Source organism: Aythya fuligula, chromosome Z, assembly GCF_009819795.1.
Source record: "Aythya fuligula isolate bAytFul2 chromosome Z, bAytFul2.pri, whole genome shotgun sequence".
Classification (NCBI taxonomy): Eukaryota; Metazoa; Chordata; class Aves; order Anseriformes; family Anatidae; genus Aythya; species Aythya fuligula.
In genome coordinates, this window is record NC_045593.1 from 3,937,503 (window position 1) to 3,958,488 (window position 20,986).

General features: G+C 43.0%; 1 protein-coding gene across 1 annotated transcript in view; it reads right to left on the reverse strand.

Annotated features, from left to right (window-relative positions):
• SETBP1 (SET binding protein 1) overlaps positions 1-20,986 on the reverse strand; it is a 267,287-nt gene that overhangs the window by 63,859 nt on the left and 182,442 nt on the right. The window contains exon 5 of the mRNA XM_032205790.1: positions 9,945-13,410. Within this exon, the coding sequence (XP_032061681.1) occupies positions 9,945-13,410 (3,466 nt within the window). The remainder of the gene's footprint in view (positions 1-9,944; positions 13,411-20,986) is intronic.

A 20,986-nucleotide genomic window follows, 5' to 3' on the forward strand; every position in this document is an offset into this window, starting at 1 on the left:
CATCTTGCTCTACCCACTTCTTAATATAAGAGTGGCTCCTATTAGTGTTTTAGCAGTTGTGCTTTTATGCAAGGACTTGCAGAGCTGACTTGGCTAAACTTTAATGGGTATGCTTCTAGTGTGGGAGGAAACGTTAAGCACTGCTTATTACGTTAACGTTAAGCACTTAGAATTACACATCCAGATGCCATAGCTCTATCCAGAGTTCCCAGGCATCTAGCTACTTGACTATCTACCACAGCACACCATATCACACCTACGATCTTCCTTACCGCCTAAAGTAATGTCATGATGCACGGCAGGAGCCAAAGAACGCTGGGTTTGCAAAATGCATGCATTGCTTCAGATTGCAACGAATTCATTTAACAGGGGATCAGGCAACAACCATTAATTTCAGGGCAGCAGATTTATCTGCTCTTCTTATTTACCAAGATGTTGTCTCACCAGATCAAACTGATGACATTGCAACAGCTCTCCCAGCGTACCGACAACAGCCAATATCTGCTGAGCATCGCAGAGAGACAGCCCATTAAAAAACGTTCTGCCACATCCCTACTGCTCGGTCTGTCCTGTTGGAAAGAGTAAATTTAAAGTTTTCCAGTGTACTTGGCTGAGTCAGAAGCGCTTTTGGGCAGTCATGCACAGGCGCACGTATTGACTGCCCTGCTAGCAGCAACTTTGGCCCCGCCATGCCAAGGGAGATGTGCTATTGTCCTTGGGTGCACTTCCTGAGGCCACATGTGGGGCGTACACAGCTCCACCCTCAGCTGAGGTGGGAAACTTGTTCAAAGTGGTTTTGAGGTTTTGTTAAGAAGCAAAACAGGAAATGTGCATGAATCTGGAGTTTAACTATTTTTTGAACTTCTTGCTCTCCCGGAGATTATTTTTTTTTTTAAATAGAAAATAAACAAACATCAAAATGACAAATATTCTGCAACTGAACACGTCCCAGGCTTGGGATAAGCCCAAGCTTTTAGCGGTGCAGACTAGACTTTGGGCAGCAAAATGATCCTAGTGTAGTCCGAGGATTTTTTCTTTTCTTTTTTAAGCAAACTAAGTATCTCAAAGTCTGTGTCAACTTACTTAGGTGCTCTTATGCCAACTAATAGGAGTTGGCACAGAAAAGAACATTGACTGTTGCTCCCTTCCCTGCCTAAACTGGAAGCATGAAAGGCCAAAGATACCATGCTGAAATGGCAACTTGTGCCCTCTGCAAAGACCTAGTACCCTCAGGGGAAGGATCACGAGTGGTCCTAAAAAATACCTGAGGTACTGAGCTCCTGAAAATCAGTGAACAGGACAAAAAGCACATCAGTGGGGTTGAAGCTAGGGTGATCCTTCAGGCAGAGGAAGAGTTAATTCAAAAGCCACAGGTGCTTCTCAGTTGATGGCATGGGTGAGTAAAGTCTCCTTACTCTGGAGTGAGAAACACAAGCCTGACTTCCCCAGTGTGCCGAGCCCTACGTGCCTTGCTGCTACCAATGCTGACGGCATCTACTGCTCTTGTACTGCCCTTGTACTGCCCTCATCCCTTTGGTCCCTAACCCGAGAGACAAGCCAGGCAGCCCAGGAGTGGGAAAGCTTTTCCACCACTGCTGGCCCCAGCATGGGACCTAATGCTAAAATCCTCCACCATGGGAGGCTGCTCCCCTCCTCAGTTGCATTCTGCTGATTCACCTACTGAGATACCACTGGGCAAAGCCTACCTAGAGCATCCACAACTGTTTTTAGTGGTGTATAACACCGGATTTGGGTCTCAGTCTGTGATCAGATATGCTGATGTCATTCACAAGCATCCTCACTGCGAGTTACTCGTAGAATAAACCTTGGCTGTGCTGTATCTTGCCATTGGGATCAGCCAGGCGAGTTCTTCACAGTTTGCTCCTGGTTCATTTAAGCTGTCTGTGTGTGCTGCAGGAGGCACCAGCAACACTTTCACTGCTGCTGCAGCATCACTCTGACGTCAGCACTTTTATTTGATTTTCTGTCACTGTTCTTGCAGATTAAATTTCAACCAGTGACCCACGGCTTGATAGCTCATTAGCAAATCCCTCCGAGCCATCCAGTCCTGCTCTTGCCTGACAGTTAACTCTGCATTGCACAAACTCCTAAAGCCTCCTTAATCCAGTGCCACCCTTTGCAAAAGTTTGATCAGGCTCAGTGCTGCTACAAAAGCCCCTGTGTTTTTCTGCCCAGCTGCGTGCCTTCTGTGACAGATCATAAATGGGCCTTATTATGAATCCTTGCATTCTAAAACCTCCTCCATGGTCAACGCTTTCCTTCCTTCCCTTTCCCTCAGCCCTTGATCTATAGGAGAATTACTCTGACCTCTTTCATAGTCAGTCAAACCTTAAAACAAGGACTTCTTGCTCTTTTCGTGTTTGGCATCATTGCTACAATCCGGTAAGTGAAGACAACTGGGATAATTCTCTTTCAGCTTTCTTTTGCTGTGATAGGTGAATATAAACTCTTGGTGGGTGGTGGGAACAGAAAAGCCTCCCCAGAGCATGCTCGGGAGGTCACAGACCCCAGCTCTCATGCTTGCAGTTGGGCTGGATGGGATGTAGGTCACCCCAAGTACAGGAGGATCCAAGTCAGAGCAGATCTCTTGAGCTCAGCTCTTCCTATACCTAGATTTGTATCACAGTGACAGGCAGGTTAATAGTGAAGATACAGCAATTGCTTTGTTTTACTTCCTCCATGGATCTGAACAGACCTCTTGCTTTGTACTTAGATTATCAGTGCCTTCAAGTGAGAAATAATATGCTTTTATAGCAGGTATAGTCTAGAGCTAAAACACATACTTTTTCTTCTAATGCTTCTTAAGGCTGTAACTTAAACAAGTACCCACTGTCAAAATCCTAGCCTGTCCTCTCCCTCTGGGCTAATGAAATTTTCTCTACAGATGCCAAACTGAGGCTGGTTGCAGGATTTTCCATGGCACAGTACAGGTAGAGCCCAGCTGCATGGACTTTGGCCACCAATGGGACACTTCCCAGCCCCACAGCCTCATTTTGCTATAACAGAAACTTTGGGGTTGAACTCAACTTCACTGACTTCAATGGAGAGACATTTGATTTATGTGAGGATGAGAAGAGAATTAGGCCTTGATTCTTTATTGCCTTTTAAAGCCAAGAGCCCAGCAGAAGCCAATTGTGTCTGACGTGAATCTGCTGCACACCCAACGTGGAATCTGCACAATTCCATAAACCAGCAGTGGTCTAAATAAAAACTTCAAACAAGACATTCTGGCATTGGCCAGAAAGAGTGAAGATAAATAGCTGGGAGCAGCCAAGTTGCAAAGGAAGAACTGTTTGACTGTTGGACAGAGAGCAAAGTTAGAGGCAGAAATTAGGCAGGGTGCTGGGAGGCTTGTAACACTCCCAGAAAGCAAAGGGGTCACAGCATTTAATTTGATTAATTCATCGCTGGTCCAAAAGACTTTGTACCGAGCCTCAGGCAGCGCAATAAACATACAATCATTAAGAAAGGAAATAAAAGATTGGTTGGGTGGTAAATACTCCAGCTCCCTCTCCCTCTCCAGCTTCCCTCTTGTTTCTTCTCTCCATGGTCAGTGCAAACATTGGAAGCAGCACAGTAAGCAAGCGGCAGTGTTAAACAACAACAACAGCAAAACCCACTGTATTTCAAATGCCTTGGTCAAAGCACTTTCAAGGAAAGCTTTGACTTGTTTTCCCCATCATTCTTGTCTTCCCTCAGCAGCCCATTCCTCTAGGAACTGCCATGGGCAGGATGAAGCAACAGGCCTCCTCTCCCCATGACTGGCGGAAAACAACAAGAAGGACATTTCTCCAAGGGGGGCTGGACAGCACTTTCAGAGGTCATTTCAGTAGTTTGGGTTGCACACTCAAGCATCCAGGGGCCCAAACAGATGTTTTTATGAATGTAATTGTATTTACAAATAATGGGATTTTGTAAAGCTCGATGCTGGGATTTATGGGCCAGATGGTATAAACACTCACCCTATAACTGTACAGGGCCTGTCCCTCCCCACCCAACACAGGAGGAGGGAACAATCCCCCACTGGCACTGGGTCTGGAAAACTGCTGCAGTTGCCTGAAGCTGTGTAGGAGCCCGGGGTGTTAGAGGAAACCATGGCAGAAACCGAGCTGGGAAGAGTAAGGGTGATGAATGCGCCACACATTCCTGGCAAGTGAAGTTCGCGCCTGGCTCTTCTCCCATCCACTTCAAGTACTCACCATAGCTCTCTGCATCAGGATACTGCTTTTATCCCCCTTTCCAAGCCAGACACTGGGGTTTAATCCTGTTTAGATATTATCCGGAGTCATGTGAGAAAACTATGGTACATAAAATGGGTCTCCAAACCCCATTCCACTCATCAGCTCACCTCTGCATCTGTGCACACACTGCCACGTGCCACCTAGATGCCACTGAGTCAAATCTTGCTACTGAAGAAAGGAAGTGACTTTATGCATGTGTTTGAACTGATATTTAATTAAATTTGTTAATTCCCCTAATTGTCCTTTCTCCCCATTTGCCCCAGTATGTAAAGGTGCATCCATGAGCATACAAGACTCGGTCAGGATAGACATTCATAGCATGTCTCTGGGATGGCCAAATGAGAAAACTTTCATCAACATAGTGTTGGACCCATTTCCACTATTCCTGAAATAATATATTCACTACAGAATAATGAACCTACCCTGTAATTCTGGATCTATAAAAATATTCAAGGAAAATAATATACAAAAAAATAAGTAAAGTTATTACTAAGACAGTTGAATACTCTTATTTGTCTTGGTCTTCCCTATACATTCAGAAGAAGAAAGAAAGCAGTGTGATTAAAACTCCGTAATAATGATCTAGAAGTTCATATGCTGTTTCTTAAACAACAAGAAAACCCTTGTGGTGGCTTTGCCAATATTTCACCATGTTTGCTCATAGCAAGTCCTGTTTTAAATCACAATAACACATTTGACTTCTGAGAGAGGATGACCAGAGATTTATTCTGTGCTGCATGGAAATAGCCCATTCCAGCAGAAAACTGAGCTGTGGAGCAGAGTTTTGTCAGGGAAGAAATCTCATCTGGATAAATGGCACTCCTCAGCAGTGTGTGGTTACTTGTAAGTATGTTAGTACTGACATCAGACGAATGCTGTTCATCCACTTGATTGTCACTTCCCCCCTCTTCCAGCGCTCCTCCTACTCTTTCTTTGGAAGGTTTAATCAACCAACTTAAGGCTTTTTAACAGGAATAAGGACATTTTCAAGACAAAGACATTAAAAACAACTTCAAGTAATTGCAGCGTAGAGTTGTGCTTTTACTGAATGTGGTTTGGTATGTGCATACATACAAGTGGCACAGCCCCTCTTCCCTCAAGTCTTAGGGCCAAACGCTACTTGCTGGTGAATTTCATTCAGCCTTAAGCCAACACCATATAGCCTAGCTGAGAAGAAAAGGTCAAGTCAGAAGAAATTCATTCACTGCTGGACCTCAAGGGTGGAGTGGGTGGGGAACTTGTAGGGAAGTTAAAGATTAATTTGTAAAGCATGCTTGCCATGCTAACTATCCAGCATTCAGAGACTGATGGTTACTACCTTCCTAATAGCTGAGTAGGATTAACTTTATATTCTTGTAAATTTACTGTGCATGTTGTCTGTGCTATATGCAATGAAACTCATGTACTTCTTAGCTGATCTTTCAGCCATGATGCCTAACATGCAAGACACCCTTTGCTTGTGTATCTTTATCAATGACACAAACAGTGGGATCGAGTGCACCCTCAGTAAATTTGCAGATGACACCAAGCCAAGTGGAGCAGTGATACAACAGAAGGAAGGGATGCCATCCAGAGGGACCTGGGCAAGGTTGAGAACTGGGACCACGTGAACTTAATGAGGTTCAACAAGTGCAAGATGCCAGCAGTGTGGGCTTGCAGCCCAGAAGGCCGACAATTCCTACTCTTTTCCAAGGCACAAGTTACAGCATTTTAAGACTGCTCATCAGCAATTCAAGCCTCTTCTTCAGTACCACATATGAAAGAGAAGAAGGCTGACATGCCAGGAAGCTGAGGAGTTTGCCATGAGGACCTCTTTCAAACACAGCTCTGCTCTCAGTCTCCCCAGCCCAGCTGTGTCACCAATCTGTGGCCTCTCCCTTGGTCCCTCACCTGGGGCTTTAGCATCAACTGGCGAGCAGATGAAAGGTGTGCATCCAGCTGTGCACAGTGCCTCAGGTCACGCAGTGCCAGAGGGACATCAGAGCATGTTGTAAATGCATGAGGTGCACCTCTGGCTGTGCAGAGCAGAGGGAGAGAGTCAACTCCAAGGCTTATTGCACAACACAGCTGGAAAGATCTCTTTAGGAGGTGCTTGAGTGACAGTACAGACTGTAGCAGGGCAGGGTCTGAAGCACCTGCAGCATCCTTGCCTACAGGCCTGAGCAATGCCACCAAGTAGTCATCTGCTGCAGACAAACAAGCAAGTAGTGTTCATTTTGGTACCATTAACCAGTCTATTTAAATACAGGAAGGTTGGGTGAGTACAAGGAATCTTGAGAAAAAAAAAATAGCGAGAAAAAGCAGTAGGAAGAAACAGGTCACATGGAGAGGATGGGAAGTAAGGGGAAGAGTTATTACCCAGTGTTTATGGAAAGGATCTCCAGAGCAATGGTAGAGAAACAGGCAGTGCATGTGGAGAACAGCCACCTACATTTACTCTGCACTTTTAACTGCAGGAGGTCCCAAGATGTGCCAAATGAGCGAGAGCTCACAAGGTCCCCTCCAGAGAATGTCCATGCTGGTGCCATGCAGGGAATGGAACAAGCTTCCTGCAGCCAAGCGAGGTGGCTGATGGCACTCCCTGCATGGGACCTTTTGCAGAGATTTCCAGCTCCTCCAGAAAGCAAGTGTAATGGCTTTTCCTAACCTTTCTAGATCACAAAATCATATGCAGGCATTAGGGTTATATAGCAGGGCTGTTTGTTACCATATGAATTGCCAATGCATAGCATCAGGAACACTGAACTTTTCAGAACTGGCTAAGTGCTGTTATAACACAGGTAATAATGATAAAAATAGCAACAATACAACAGTACCTTCACCAGCACACTACAGCAAAGCTAACTGCAAAGCCTAAATGCTGAAGAGCAATAAATGGTCCTCTCATCACTCTTATCACAGATATCTCTACGCAGGGTGGGTGGCTTTTGCTCCATATGTCATCTCCAGCAACACACCATGAAGTTGCAAATGGCATTCCTGAGCATGCCAAAATGCCCATGCAGTAAAGATAAACACTGAAATGATTATATAAATTTATTTCCAGCTTTCACCTGAGTATTCAGGATGTCTCCTTTTATTTCTGTTATATATTACTTTTATATTGTGAGACCAATTGTGAAAGATGACAAATACGGGATGGCAGGAACAATCAGGATATGGAATTGCCTCCTGGGACAGAGCTGTGTTCTCATAGGGCACTTCCCCATCCCCCTCACCCTCCCTTTTACCTTTTATTTTTATGATTAGACAATCACTGTTTAGCTACCTCAGGGAAATGCAAGGTGAATTAGGAGAAAGAAGGCCAAGGTTATCATGGAAAAGTTTAATCCCTCCTCAGTGGAAACCAGTTAATAGCTATGGCTAGACTGAAGTATGGACCTCTGTTGGGAATCCCAGTGAAGGTCAAAGGCAGAGAGAAAAAAGCTGCACGGAGATCTTAGACAGTCATAAGCAGACAGATGTTCCTAGGATTTAATGAGCAGTCCTGGCTCCAGGCCTTTCTTGGCAGAGTTGTTTAGTTTTAGTATTTTCCCTTGTAGTGCAAGGTATGGCTCTGGTTAGCTGGCTCTGCTTAGTTAACTGCTGATGATTTTTCCATCTAAATAATAGCTTGACAATGAAGAAACCAGTTCATAATCTGTGACTTGATGGATTAGGTCATGGGGAATGGTGTGCAGTTGTAATCATGAAGAACAAAAAAAAAAAAAAAAAAAAATAATAATTCTGGTTTAAATGAGAACCAGCTTTATGAGTTTGAGCAGCAAATCTGATGAAGCTCCTATTGCAATTTCTACCACTCCATTTTATGTTTTTATTGTCATGGACAATAAACAGAAGGAAAATGACAGGAAATAGACTTTTTCTTAACAAATTCTATTTCCAAATCAGCCTGGTGGGGATTATGCCCCTAATTTGGAAACTTGTTTGGGTTCACCAGTGCTAAGAATTTTTTCTTGACAATCTGCTGTGCCTAAGTGAAATATGTTAAATTGGGAAAACAGGCTCGGCAAACATCTTCTTCTCTGAAGGGATAGAGGCTACACATCCAACTGTTATCAGACTGGGAAATCAGTAACTTTTAGTGGACAAAAGCAAAACAGCCCTGTAAAAAATATCTGAAGATTTTTAACCCTTGTTTGGTGGGACACAACATCTTTACTGTAATAGCCACCACATTGCTTGCTGGAGAAGAATTTTGTTATTTGACAGGCATGTAGCAACCCTGATGTAGCCAGAGACTGAATTCAGTCTCTTTCCTATGTTTCCAAGTGTCTATTTTCTGGGTGTCACAACTGCTCTGATATAATGTGATATTGTGAATGGAAATGTTTCCATAGGATAAGCTGTCATTTTAGACTGCTTTTGATTATAATAGCACAGACCATGGTCTCAGTGAAGGAAATGGAAATGTCTAGGTGGCTTAAGTATGAGCAGACCTTGGATCTCAATCAGCTACAAGTCAATAAAAAACTTAAGAGCCTCACATTGGCAGGTTATACAAATTCCCTGTTCCCTCTATGTTCTCTGCTGATTTTCTTTTCTTTTTGGAGGCTATGAATTATGTCTCTTTGAAGCTCTTTTTTAGCACATCAGAATCCCGTCCATTGTTGGTTGGTTCAGTAAAGCTCACCCTTTTCCAGAACCAAGTGTGAAATCTGCTTTGTGATAAATATCTGATGGTGCAGGAGCTCTGGGCTTGCTCCCAAGCTAAATTCATTTATATTGCAGTGAAACACCTGCCTCTGTGTCATCACAAATGCAGCTCCCTATTGTAAAGTACAATTCAGTCTTTCAGACAAGATTCAGATTCCTTTCCCCCAACTCTGTGGGAGAGGAACAGATGTCCTTAGCATCCAAAAGAGCTTCCTCCCTTCCTATATACTCAGCTTGTATTTCCAAGTCATGCATCCTCAAACTCTTCAGAGTCAATTGGCTAGGGTTTATTGTTTCGATGACACCAGTCCCTCCCACAGCCACTTGATGCTCAGGATAATTACCTTACACCACATCTGCCAACTGGAAGTGACAGATTTACGCAAGGATTGTACCCAGGGTCTCCATATATTCAGCACTGCCATTGCTGTGATGGGTCCCTCTGAACCACCAGTACACCACACCAGGTATGGGACATTGACCCACAGCTTCCCCTACAACTTGCCCAGCCCATCAACAAATTGATTTTGTACACTTTGTGGGCCAGAGGGAAGACTGCTCAGTACTATGGCTGTACTCCCAAAGGCTGGGCAATGACCAAGACCTTGAGACATCAGATCCCAGAAAGAGGGCTGCCTAGTTTTCCAATAGACTTTGCAATTGCTGCTGTTGCAGAACGCAATGGCTAGATTTTTGAAGAACTTTTGTTCCAAGCAAAGATAAATGCACAAAGGCATATATTTATATATATTTGTATAAAAATATAAATTCATATAAATTTATATTTATAAATAAATAAATAAAAATATTTATATATTAAATAAATAAATAAATAAATAAAAGTATAACAATTCAAATACTTCTAAAGGTTTCAGCTTAACATGTTACCAAAACAGGATTAGATGACAAAAAGCCAAAGAAGTTAGTGACTCAAACATAGTTGTTGGAAAACACAAGTTTTAAATTATTCAAATTTAAATTTAATTTTAAATGCAGAAAGCTAAAATGGAATAAAATGGAGCTTACCTGAAGAGGCTGAAGAATCATAAGTACTTCTGTCCTTCCTATTTGTCCTGAAGGGCTGAATGTCCTTTTCCCTGTAAGTTCCAAACCCTTCAAAGCTTCTTCTTTTATTCCCACTTGCATCGTTTTCCCGCTTCTCACTCGAGGAATTCATTTCACCAAACATGTCCAGGGACTCTGATCTTGCATTACTCTCAGTATTACCAGAGTATCTTTTTGTGCAAGAGTCAATGGGATCATTGCTTGAGTCACTTTTATCTTTACTCTGCGTCCACTGCTGGGCATCAGAAAGTGATAACGTAGACAGCGTATCCACTTCGAAGTTACTCTTTGAGCCTTTGTGCCCAGTTTCACAATGCTGGTGCTTCTGCTTCTCCTTATGCTTGCTTTTCTCATTGAGCAAGGAGAGATCTTTATCTGAGCCACTTAGCCTTTCATTGATTGCATGGCTGGAGAAGCCAGTGGACTTGCTAGCAAAGAGACCACTCAGATCTTCATGTGTCCCCAGTATCCGCTCATCCTTATGCTTGTGCTTATGTTTGTGTTTCCTTTTGTGAAGTCGGCCACTTGAAAGGCTTGTTCCTCCGACCTTTGGAGGAGCCAAAGAGGACTGCATGTCTCCAAGGCCCATTCCCACAGGTGTTTGTAGGTGCACTCCATGTTTTGTTTTATGCTTGGCAGTGGTGGACATCTTCATATGAGAGCTTGCATGGAATTGGGGTGGGGGCACGGTAGGTCTCATAAATGGGGAAGCCGCTCCGAGCGTGTGAGACAGGTACAAAGGAGCTGGATACTGACCATAGTAACCAAGATTCATCATAGGCATTGATGTGTAAGGCATTCCATAGGGTGCATAGTAACTCCCACTGGGAATAGGGTAACCGAACCCTTGTAAAAAAGGCACCTTTGTCATGGTGTCATTGGTTTTGGCAGGTCTACCACGCTTCTTCTTAGACTTCATATCAGAGGTCCTGCGAAGATAGAGCAATGGGTCATACTGGATATATGGCACAGGATAGTAGTGATCAAAATTAATCCTGAAGATGCTGGGATATGGATTTTCATGATAAAATGTGTAACTTCGATGGGAAATCCTGAACACTTGAAACTTATTGATGAGTTCCTCAAGGTCTGCCAGAAACTGGAGGTCATCTCTGTTCTGCAGGCTTTTCCTTTTCCTCTTGTGCTTTGGCTTTTTAATGCTCTCATGAGAGAGAAAGTTATCCACAATGAGATGTTTCTGCCGGTGACCATGCCTGTTCTTTGTGCTGGTGTCAGATGGGATAGCCTCTGGATTGTCCAGGCTGCAGAAATCAAAGGAGTATCTCCGGCGGGATTCTGAGCTTTTCTCGGCTTGGTCAGAAGTGCTGTTGTTGTCTGTACCTATCCCGCTGTCGCTTGGTATGGTTTCCTCACTGTGAGACTCACTCACTGGCGACAGAGTGACTTCTTTCAGAGAACCTATTTCACAGAGGTGGGAAGGTGAATTAGCCATTAACCTGGGTGGAGACAGCTTCCAAGTTCCACTGTGCATTCCTTTCTGGGTTTTTGTAGGAAGAGCACTGATAGGTTGAAGATTTGGCATAGTTTTTAACTCTGAAAAATTTGTTTCAGTACTTGCAGGGCTAAGGTTGCCATTAGTCCCCACTAACTGTGTCGAAAGCGGATGAATAGCTGCTGGTGACGATGCCACAAGTGACTGCAGGTTGGAAGGCACTGCTGGGTTTTCTGGCTGGCTGGAAACAGGCCTTGAGTGCTTGATGGCTGTCTTAGGTTCTTCTGGCTGAGGCTGCAGCTCTGCTCTTGGCTTTCTGCCCCGTTTTTTACCAATATAGATAGTCCCCCTCTTGCTGACATTGATCTGCTTCCCTAGCCTGGCATCAATGGTTGTTGGCCCAGCACTAGATGGTGGCTGGACTTTCGCTTTCAGAGCTATGCTGCTGGAGCAGGAGGACAAGATCTGATTGAGAATATTCTTCCTCTTGAGGGTCTTCATCTTGTTAATAGTCTTGATAGTCTTCTTATCCAAGACCCCAAGCTTCCCAACCTTTTTATGAAACTTGAGTTCACTGATGGACTTGTCCTCTCCTGGGACCAACTGGGCCAACTTGGCCAGATTACGTCTCCTCTTCCTTTTCTTTGTTCCTGGAAACTCACGATTGATTGGACTCACTGGGCTGGTAGAGGTTCCCTCATGAATGGTTTCAACAGTGAGCAAAGGCTGTTTCTTTGGTCGTCCTCTTTTTTTCTTGACAGGTGTGATCACAGTAAGACTGTCTGTATTGGTATACAGAGGGCTGGAAGGTGTGATGGGATAGGCTGAAGGAGGCTCCACCATCAGCTTCTCCGATGCTGTCATGGAGGTCTCCCGAAGGAGAGATTTAGGTTTGCTGCAGGTCCATCGCCGCTTAGCTGCAAGTTTGGGGTGCTGGACCTCAGATAATTTGCTAGCTGTGGGAAGATCGGTGGATAGGAGAGTGGGTGTCACAGCTACAGGTTTTCTAAGTCGGGTGGCGCTGTTGGGGGAAGCTTTGTCAGTAAGCACACTGCTGTCAATAGCTACTAAGGGGGACTCATTTTCAATCACTTTCCCTGGCTTTGTGGCTCGAAGATCTTTTTTACTCCCCTCTGACTGAGAGCTAGTCCTGTTTGCTACTTCACTGCTCATAGCAAGTGCAGAAGGCAGGCTTTTCTCCTGGATAGTTTTCTCCATAGAAGATTTTGTAGATTGCCTTTTTTTCCTTTTGTGGCCAGATGAATCTGTTGTCGGAGACTTTATTGGGATAGTAATTCGTACATGACTGGTGTCACTTTCACAACTGCTAGCAGAAGTGGGATTCTGCTTCGAGGGTGACACGTCCAACACAGTGTCCATCGAGTAAGACTCCTTTTTTCCTTCCATGCTGTCATGGGATTTGCTATCAAATACTTTTTGAGCACTCTTCACCCATTCAATGTCTGCAGTTTGGATGGTTTGATTTATCAAGTCTTTTTTGCTGGACTTCTTCTTTGTACTCCCAGCAGGCTGATCGGGGGCCTCCAGCTGCACATTTCCCTCTTGATCACTAAGAGTCAACAGCCCGTTGCATTCAGTAGCGCTGCTTGGCTGGGCAGCTGCACTAATGTTGTTGGGTGATGGGACTGCACTGCAGATGGCAAGCTCTTTGCTGCTGGCTGACAGCTGCCCCCATGTGCTGCTGGCACAGGACTTCTTTGCTTGGGATTTGCTGAAGGAAACTCCTGGCTCTGGAGTGGTGACCTTGGTGGCACTGACTGCTTCTCGACTGGGTTCTGTGTTGATGAAACAACTTTGAGAAGTGGATCCAGTATCAGAGCTTGCTGACCAGTCAAGATGGTGCTGGTTGCTACTTTTCTGCTGGTGCTTCGATTTTAAGGTGTCACTGGTGAAGTCTTGTTGGAGGCCTGGATCATAGTGCAGAGCAGAATGTTTTTGTGGCCTGTCATATACCTGGAAGGTAAAAGAAAACAAAAATAGGAAAAATGTTAGTTTACCAGTCCAGTTGTAACCACTGGTTTCAGCTCTTTCATTATACAGTGAATGACAACTCTTCTAAGCTGAGGTCCTCGTAAGGATTAGCAGCCGTCATAAAATGTTCTTATACTCCAGTCAAATTTGTTTTTAGATTCACGCACTGTAAACAAGTTTTGTTTTGTTTTCCCATTCTAAAAACAATAGAAATACTTCTACAAATGTTAAATTGCTGAGGAAACATCTTCTATTGATTTTTAATTTAAAACACAAGTAAAATATTCCTTTTCAATGGATGAATGGTGTAACTCAGCCTCCTGGTGAGAATCTCTTTTTCCTTAAATGCAATTCCTTGCAGAACTTGATCAGAATTAATCCCATTGTAAACAACAAGAATGCAGAATTATCTAAGAAGTTACAACAAACTAGAGGAAAACCCATGAGCTCAGTTCTCCATGAAGTCAAAATCTGAAAAAAGTTACTTGCTTTAATTCTCACATAGAAGACATCCCCACAAAATCAGTGCTTAAAAATGATAAGCATCAAGTGTGTTGGGTGTGCTTGATGTTCAAGCATGCTCGGGTTCAAGATTTGCATTACTCTTTTTCCATTTTAATAATCTCCTATTGCATTGTTGGTAAGAGACATTTTCAATATGATTTCTAATCCCACAGCAGCCTTTCAAATTGCAGGAGAAATCTGGTAAGGGCAGAACTACACCAAAAACTTCCATAGAGTTAAAGAAAGTCTACTTTTTCTTCTTGGTAGGCATTGTTCAGATAGAGAAATTATATTTGTTCTATTTGTGCCTTTTTCTAAAGTATCTTCAAACAAACAAACAAACAAACAAACAAAAAAACTTTTTATTTTCCATAACTGACTTCTCCTAGCCATTTGTTTTCTCCTGTGAAATTTAGGTGCTATATTTTGTAAAGTTCTGGACCAAACTGCGCAACTGGTTTTGTACACCTAGTACTACAAACAACTGTTCTTAGCTAACTGTAATGACACCGTTCTGAATTCCAAATAAATGATGAGAGACTTAAAATAAATGCGTAACCAAGGAAAGAACAATAGAAAACAATTGCTTGGCGTCTCATGTTCCTGCAAACACGCTGTTACAATTAAGTTTCTATCAGCAGCCTTACATTAGATCCCTGCTTGGGGTGTTTCCAGAGATTCTGGGGTCAGTGTAACAGGGCTCTGAGCTCTTTCAGACTTAGTTTTCTGGGAAAATACGTGTCCCTAGTTTTGGGCAACTCTGGAGGGATTTGAAAGGTGCTAAACAGTTGAAGCCCACAGTACTTTATTTAGTGACCAATAAACATGCAAGTTATAAGCAAATTGATAATGTGATATTCTTAGTGTGCATATAAAAACAGGCATGTGGCCTTTCTGGAATAGGCAGCAATGATGAAGCTGTTCTAGTCCATCGTTTGAGGAGTAATCAGGGACTCTTAAATCCTGTGGATAGCTCAGCTGTCGTGCATATGGACCAGCTATGCTTGGGGAAAGCAGAGATTTCCAGGAATTGTGGAGTGAGAAAATGAAAGCACGCAGCTGCGGTGAAGCTGCAGATGTCGCAGGCGAGTGACACCCATTTTTTTCAGCCTGAGAAAAAAGCCGAAAGCATAAACAGACCTCAGGGAATGAATCAGTTCATCCTCCTTGCAGTGGCCTCCCACGCGTGAGCCACACAGCGCGCAGTGGCCCAGGGCTGCACGGCTCCTGAAGCACGATGTCAATGTCTGCCTTTGGTAAAACACGAGAGAAAATGCAGCCCACCCACTTCCACGTCCTCGGGATGAGGTTTAATAGCTTGCTGTGCCACACAGAAAACATCCTCTTCCTGACGTTACTTGATGTCTGACTTGAAAAAGGCCTGGAAATGGAGGGCCGAGGCCTCTGCTGGCTTGCACCAAGGCAGGGCCAGGCTGCTTCTGCAGAGATCCCGGCCTTGTGGCTGCCATCATAACAACTCCCCCCCCGCCCCCCCCCCCACGTTATTTACAAAATGCAAAGCTGCAAAACTAAATGACCTGAACAATTTTATTTGCAAAAAGAGAGGCTTAGAGCTGTGAGAGAAAACATCATACACTGACAACACCTTTGTCCTTCCGAGTGCACTGTACGCACGAAGCTCTCTGGTTTAAAAGAAGCAATGCTCTCTGATCTATATTTAAAGGCAGTTAATAAGGGCTCAGAACTGAGAGGCCAGTTGTATATCAGAGATGAGAGCTGATATATCAGTTGGCTCCTCCAGCCTCATTTTCTTGTCCTGCACCTTATAAAATGATGATGCAACTTCCAACATATCCCTATTGTTAGCCTTGTCATTACTGCAGCACCACAGGGCACCACAACATTCATCTTACAACTCATGAGAAAGATATGCCCCTATCATCAAAGGTGCCAACTCTGGAGGCATTTAACCACACTGATAATCACTCCATTTTCAACAGGGTTTCAATAAACAACTAGTCTGCAGGATCAGAGGACTTAATTTCCTAAGCGAGATGTCAAAACTACATATCTGCTGAAGCACATAACAGTCCACTGCGTCTCCTCATGCTACTTCTTCCAGCACAAGGTTTACTGCTTACTCTCCCCTGCCAGACACAACCAGGTCACCCCAAAATAATTCTTCTGCAGCTTGGTAACCAGAGATCATGCGGCTGCAGCAGGTTGTGTTTCACTTGCTGGAATGAATAGTGCGGACTGTCCACTTAAAAGCATGGGCAACATGGTTGAAAGTAATGCAGCAAAATCTCTTTTATTCCTGGTGTGTCCTTCTGGGTTGCTGTCTGATCCCATCAGTACTAATTTTTTTAGGTGTCAACTTGCCCTGCTGGATAAACACCACCCTAAGAGGCAAACAAGCCCCAGTTTAGTATACCTTACTCCTGAGATGAGCTAGCAGAAGATACCAGAGATGTCAGTAGGATAAGAGTGAACAGGACTCTTCAGAAACCTGTACCTTGGTGCCTTTCACAGAAATTCATTATTTTATTCACTTGGGAAAATGTAATATACTACAGCTCTATAGTTCTCAGCAAGGGGCTCTTGACTTGAACAGAGTTTCTATGGCAGCAGAACTGAGACCATCACCAAGAATAGTAGGCTTTTTCAAGAAAACAGAAAGATTTACCTTTATTTACTTCTGTTGTTGTTGTTGTTGTTGTTTGTTTTGTTTTGTTTATAATACCCTAAAAATACTTCAAACTTAATGCCTGACTATATTTGTAGCTTGCCATTTCATTAAAGGATATTTCCTTCAGCAGCTAGCCATTCTGGACAGGACCCTGCTCCTTTGTCTTTTAGTAGAAGTGTAACTTAACCTGTGTAATTTTATCACTTCTCAACAAACTTGGTCAATTTTTCTCTGGACATTCAGTTTACAGGAAGTGATCAGTGGGTAACAATCCCATCTTTCCTTAAAAAACAAACAAACAAACAAGCAAAAAAAAAGGGATATGGAAGCTAGCAGTTTTTGTAACTGCAAAGGAGTCTGAGCAACATAATCCAGTATATGCTAAGCTGTAGACTAAAAAAATAAAGCATGAATCCTCTTATCATTAGTGAAATGGTTTTAGTGACAAGCTCGTAAGTTTCATTCCTCAAGCTTAGGCTGTTGCGGGTAGGCCCACAGGCAGGATACTTCCCGTTTACCAGCAGTTGAAGTGCAATATCCAGAGAGCAGAGGAGATGGCACTGTGTGCTTTCACCTGCCTTGTCAGACCTGTGCATCCCCACACTTGCAGATATGCTTACTCCTCTTTACAGTTTTATTCTGATATACAACCCTTGCGTGTGAGAAGAATAAGCATTTTATATCAGTCTCCTGATGAATGGCACCCTACTCTGCAAGCAGTACCCAGTGGCAGAATTCATCCCTCCAGGACTTTTTTAATTTAACTACTGGATGTCTCACTCTGCCTCACTGTTTCCTCTGAGCTTCTCTTCAAACCTGTATGTTGCTTCCAGCCCCAAGGCAGGAGGAGATACCATAACCAAATCAAGTACTTAATAAAGTGACAATAAAAATCCAAACTAATCTATAGAGAAAATAAAATAAATAGGGAAAAAGAATGGAGAAACTTATTATGTGAAAAAAAAAAAAGGTGGTTGCTTAGAGGGTGTGGTATCCTTGTATTCCAAATGCACCTTTATTCCAGAGGTAAAACACACACAGCTTGTCAGGAATCTGGCTTGCAAATCAAAGTTAATACTACAACGCCCCCTCTTTAAATCATTCGCAGATCCATCTGTGTAATGGCTCCTCAAGTGTAATTCCCTATTAAGAGGCTTTATCTGGAGAGATAAGCAGCTGGTTCCCATGTCACTAATTGCTGTCTGCTGTGATTTTAAAACATCTGCACCATTGTGCTCTTCATTTTCATATTCTAATCACCCTGAAACTTGAAAAAGGTACATCATTGATTGTTTCTGTGGGTTAATTAGTACACAGTCTCCTTGTAGAGACAATTTAAAGGCAGTCAGAACCTCAATCAGCAAGTTTGTTTTAAAAATTAATAACATCGGGAGTGTCTGTGGGGATTGGCATCCACAGTGACACATCAGAGCGTGCTCTGGGGATATACCATCCTTTGTTATCTTCTTCATAGACTGGAAATAAAATTATTAAAAAAAAAAAAAATGAAGAAGAAAAAGAGGAAAGGCTTTCCTAAATGCATAATGTCACTTAGAATCAGAGTCTTGGGAAGTGTTTACTTTTATCTCAGGGCCACCCCTGCCTCTCAAGCAGGCATGAATCTCAGCGAAATTGCTCAATAACTCTGTGTGATCTAGGAACCTGTAAGGCATTTTTGGTAGCAAATTGGGCAACAAGGAGCTGGCATCATATTGGAAATCAATGGGGTGAGGCTGTGACCACTTCAATGTGTGCAGGCATGGGGTCTGCCTGCCACCTGGGTTGTCTGGATGCTGGGACACAAGGTTGTTCCCAAGCTATGCAGAGAAGGTATTTAGCTCAGGCCCAGCACTCTGCTAAGGTGGCTGTGTTGTATGCAAATTGGACCTTCCTTGCACCTAGCTAGTTTAGAGCAAAGGTAGGTGGTGCCTAGTAAAAGGTCAGACTGAGATTTTTCCAAGACTGAAGGAATAAATTTGGCTGCACTGAGAGTAAGTGGAAAATACAATGGGCACTTGCTTTCTGGAAAAACAAAACCAAAACAAAAAAAAACACACCAGATGCTGCTTTCATCCTTCACATGGATTTCTAAAAAACAGGAGAAACTTCAGGTAATTTGTTCCTCTTGAAAAGCTTTCTCTTTAGTTTCTGCTTCCTAGACATGCATGAAAACACTTTACTGGAAAAGAAAACCCTTTGAGAGGAAGAAAAAATCTGAGATATCCCTCTCCAATGCATGAATAAATAATCCTAGCTCAGCTCATACTTTCACTCAAAAACGAAACTGAGCATTTCCTCCTGTGTCCCAATGGGACAGCTGAAAACTGCTCACTTGAAGCCCATAATTTGAACTCCATGTTGGAGATATTTCTCATCTTTTGGTGGGTGCACTGAGCCTTCCTGGGATAGCATTACTCTGTAAATAAAAGATGCCAAGTGTAGGAGACTCCAGGTTCAGGGGAACTTAACTCTGGCCTGATGACTTACCGCTTGAGCAGTCATTGCGATTAATTTATAGCAGGGGTCTGTGATCAAATCAGGTCAGTTTGTAATAGCAAGTGTCTGAAATGGTTTCAGGAAGTCTTTTAGGTCCTTGGTGACTCTAACCGGTGAGGAGGTATCACAAACTGACATATGACACCTGCTAGAAGGGCAAACAGCAGTATTGTCTTGTAAGAAACCCCACTGAAGGTAGTTCAAAACCAATGTAGGGATTTTAATTCTGATTGAAATATGAATGGAAAATGTGTCAACAGGCACTAACATGAAATTCATCATTATCATTCCAAAGAAAGGGGATTTTTCAGAGCAGTGTATCAAATTCATTGTTCCCAGAGCTCACTCCTTCCCCGAAACTCTGAGCCTTCAACAGCGCAAAGCCCAAACACCACCACACTCACAGGAGCGAGGATCATTCATTAGAAATTGACAGGGAGGCAGGAATTAACACAAAGCTGCAGGGAGACTACTTGAGAGCAAGACACAGCATGGGGTAGGAGTGGGTTAATTAAAAGCAAAGCATCACCTGTTTGTGTCCATTCACTGAACACAAACATCACAGACTGTGGTGCAAGTCAGCACAAATCAGGAGCAGCTTCACTGAAGCTGCTGGGGGTCCTTCCAGATTTGCACTGCCATTATCACACAGCTCTTTCTTCCCTGAGATATTTGTGTAATCACATCAAACAGAGAGGGTAAAGTCCCAAGGAAATGATGGTCCTGTTATTTGCTGCTGTGCCATAAGTACCTTGTTGTTCATTCTGTGGGCATCATCAAGATAAATTAATAAAAATATCAATAAAGCAGATGATGTTGCAAGAGCTTTTGCATTACGTATCCACGTATCCTTAAGGAAAAGATAAAATAATGCAAAGAGATTACTGAATAGTCCAAAGATGCCCACACAGTTGCAAATCTTATTTTTTCATGTATTTCTACTAAAGCATCACGATTTGCTAAATAACTCACAAATTTCACAGTTATTCCAAATTAATTTTGCTACTGCTTTGAAACATATGATTTGCACACTATTTCAGTCTTCAGCTGCATTTAAGACATGTCCAATTTCCAAACCCAGGGACTGAGGATTCTGGGGTGAAACTGCAACAACATGGTGAATTTATAAAGGTAGGATTTGGATCTGAGGGCTAATCCACTCCTTACTCATGGGATAGGGCCTTCCCTACAACACATATTTTCTTTATCAGATGTTTAAGCAACTCTTTTCAGGGCTTTGTATTAAGCACCAAGTCTGGGAAAACTCTAAACAATGGGATTTTTCTATCATCTCCAACAAAGAGCCCATCACCACTGACGTAACAATGCAGTTTAAATATCATGTACAAGCATAACACAGTTTGCTGCCCCAGTTTAGGCAGAGAGAACAATTGGGAGACCAGCTAAGGAGGACTACAATGGGACTAACACAGTTTTGGCAAGATAACCCTGGTTCAAGCTTTGCTTGGCCTCAAGCCAGCACAAAGAGTTTTAAGTGAGCATTTCAACTGGTCATTATGTCCACGAAGCCAGGGCTCACAGTGCAAAATGCCTTGCTAAGCTGCTTTGCTTTCATTTGTCCAAAAGCCTTGTTAAATGAATTTAATGGTATCAGTGATATAAGGGCTTTATCCTTGACACACAAGAAATATATATAAATATATCTTAGATTTTACATATTTGTATTTTTATATATAAAATGTGTTTCTATCCCTTTAGAAGTGCCATAGCCAACTACTTCTTCTGGTGTGCAAGCACAGTTTTCTACTTCAGCCCCTGCCCTTCCCTTCAAGCCTTTGAGGGCAATGTATACCTCTACAGTGACTTGGCCAAAATAAAATAGTAGAAGGATCCCAGGATCGATGGGGTACTGTTGGCCCTTCAGAAATGCGAGCAGTAAGAAGTGTT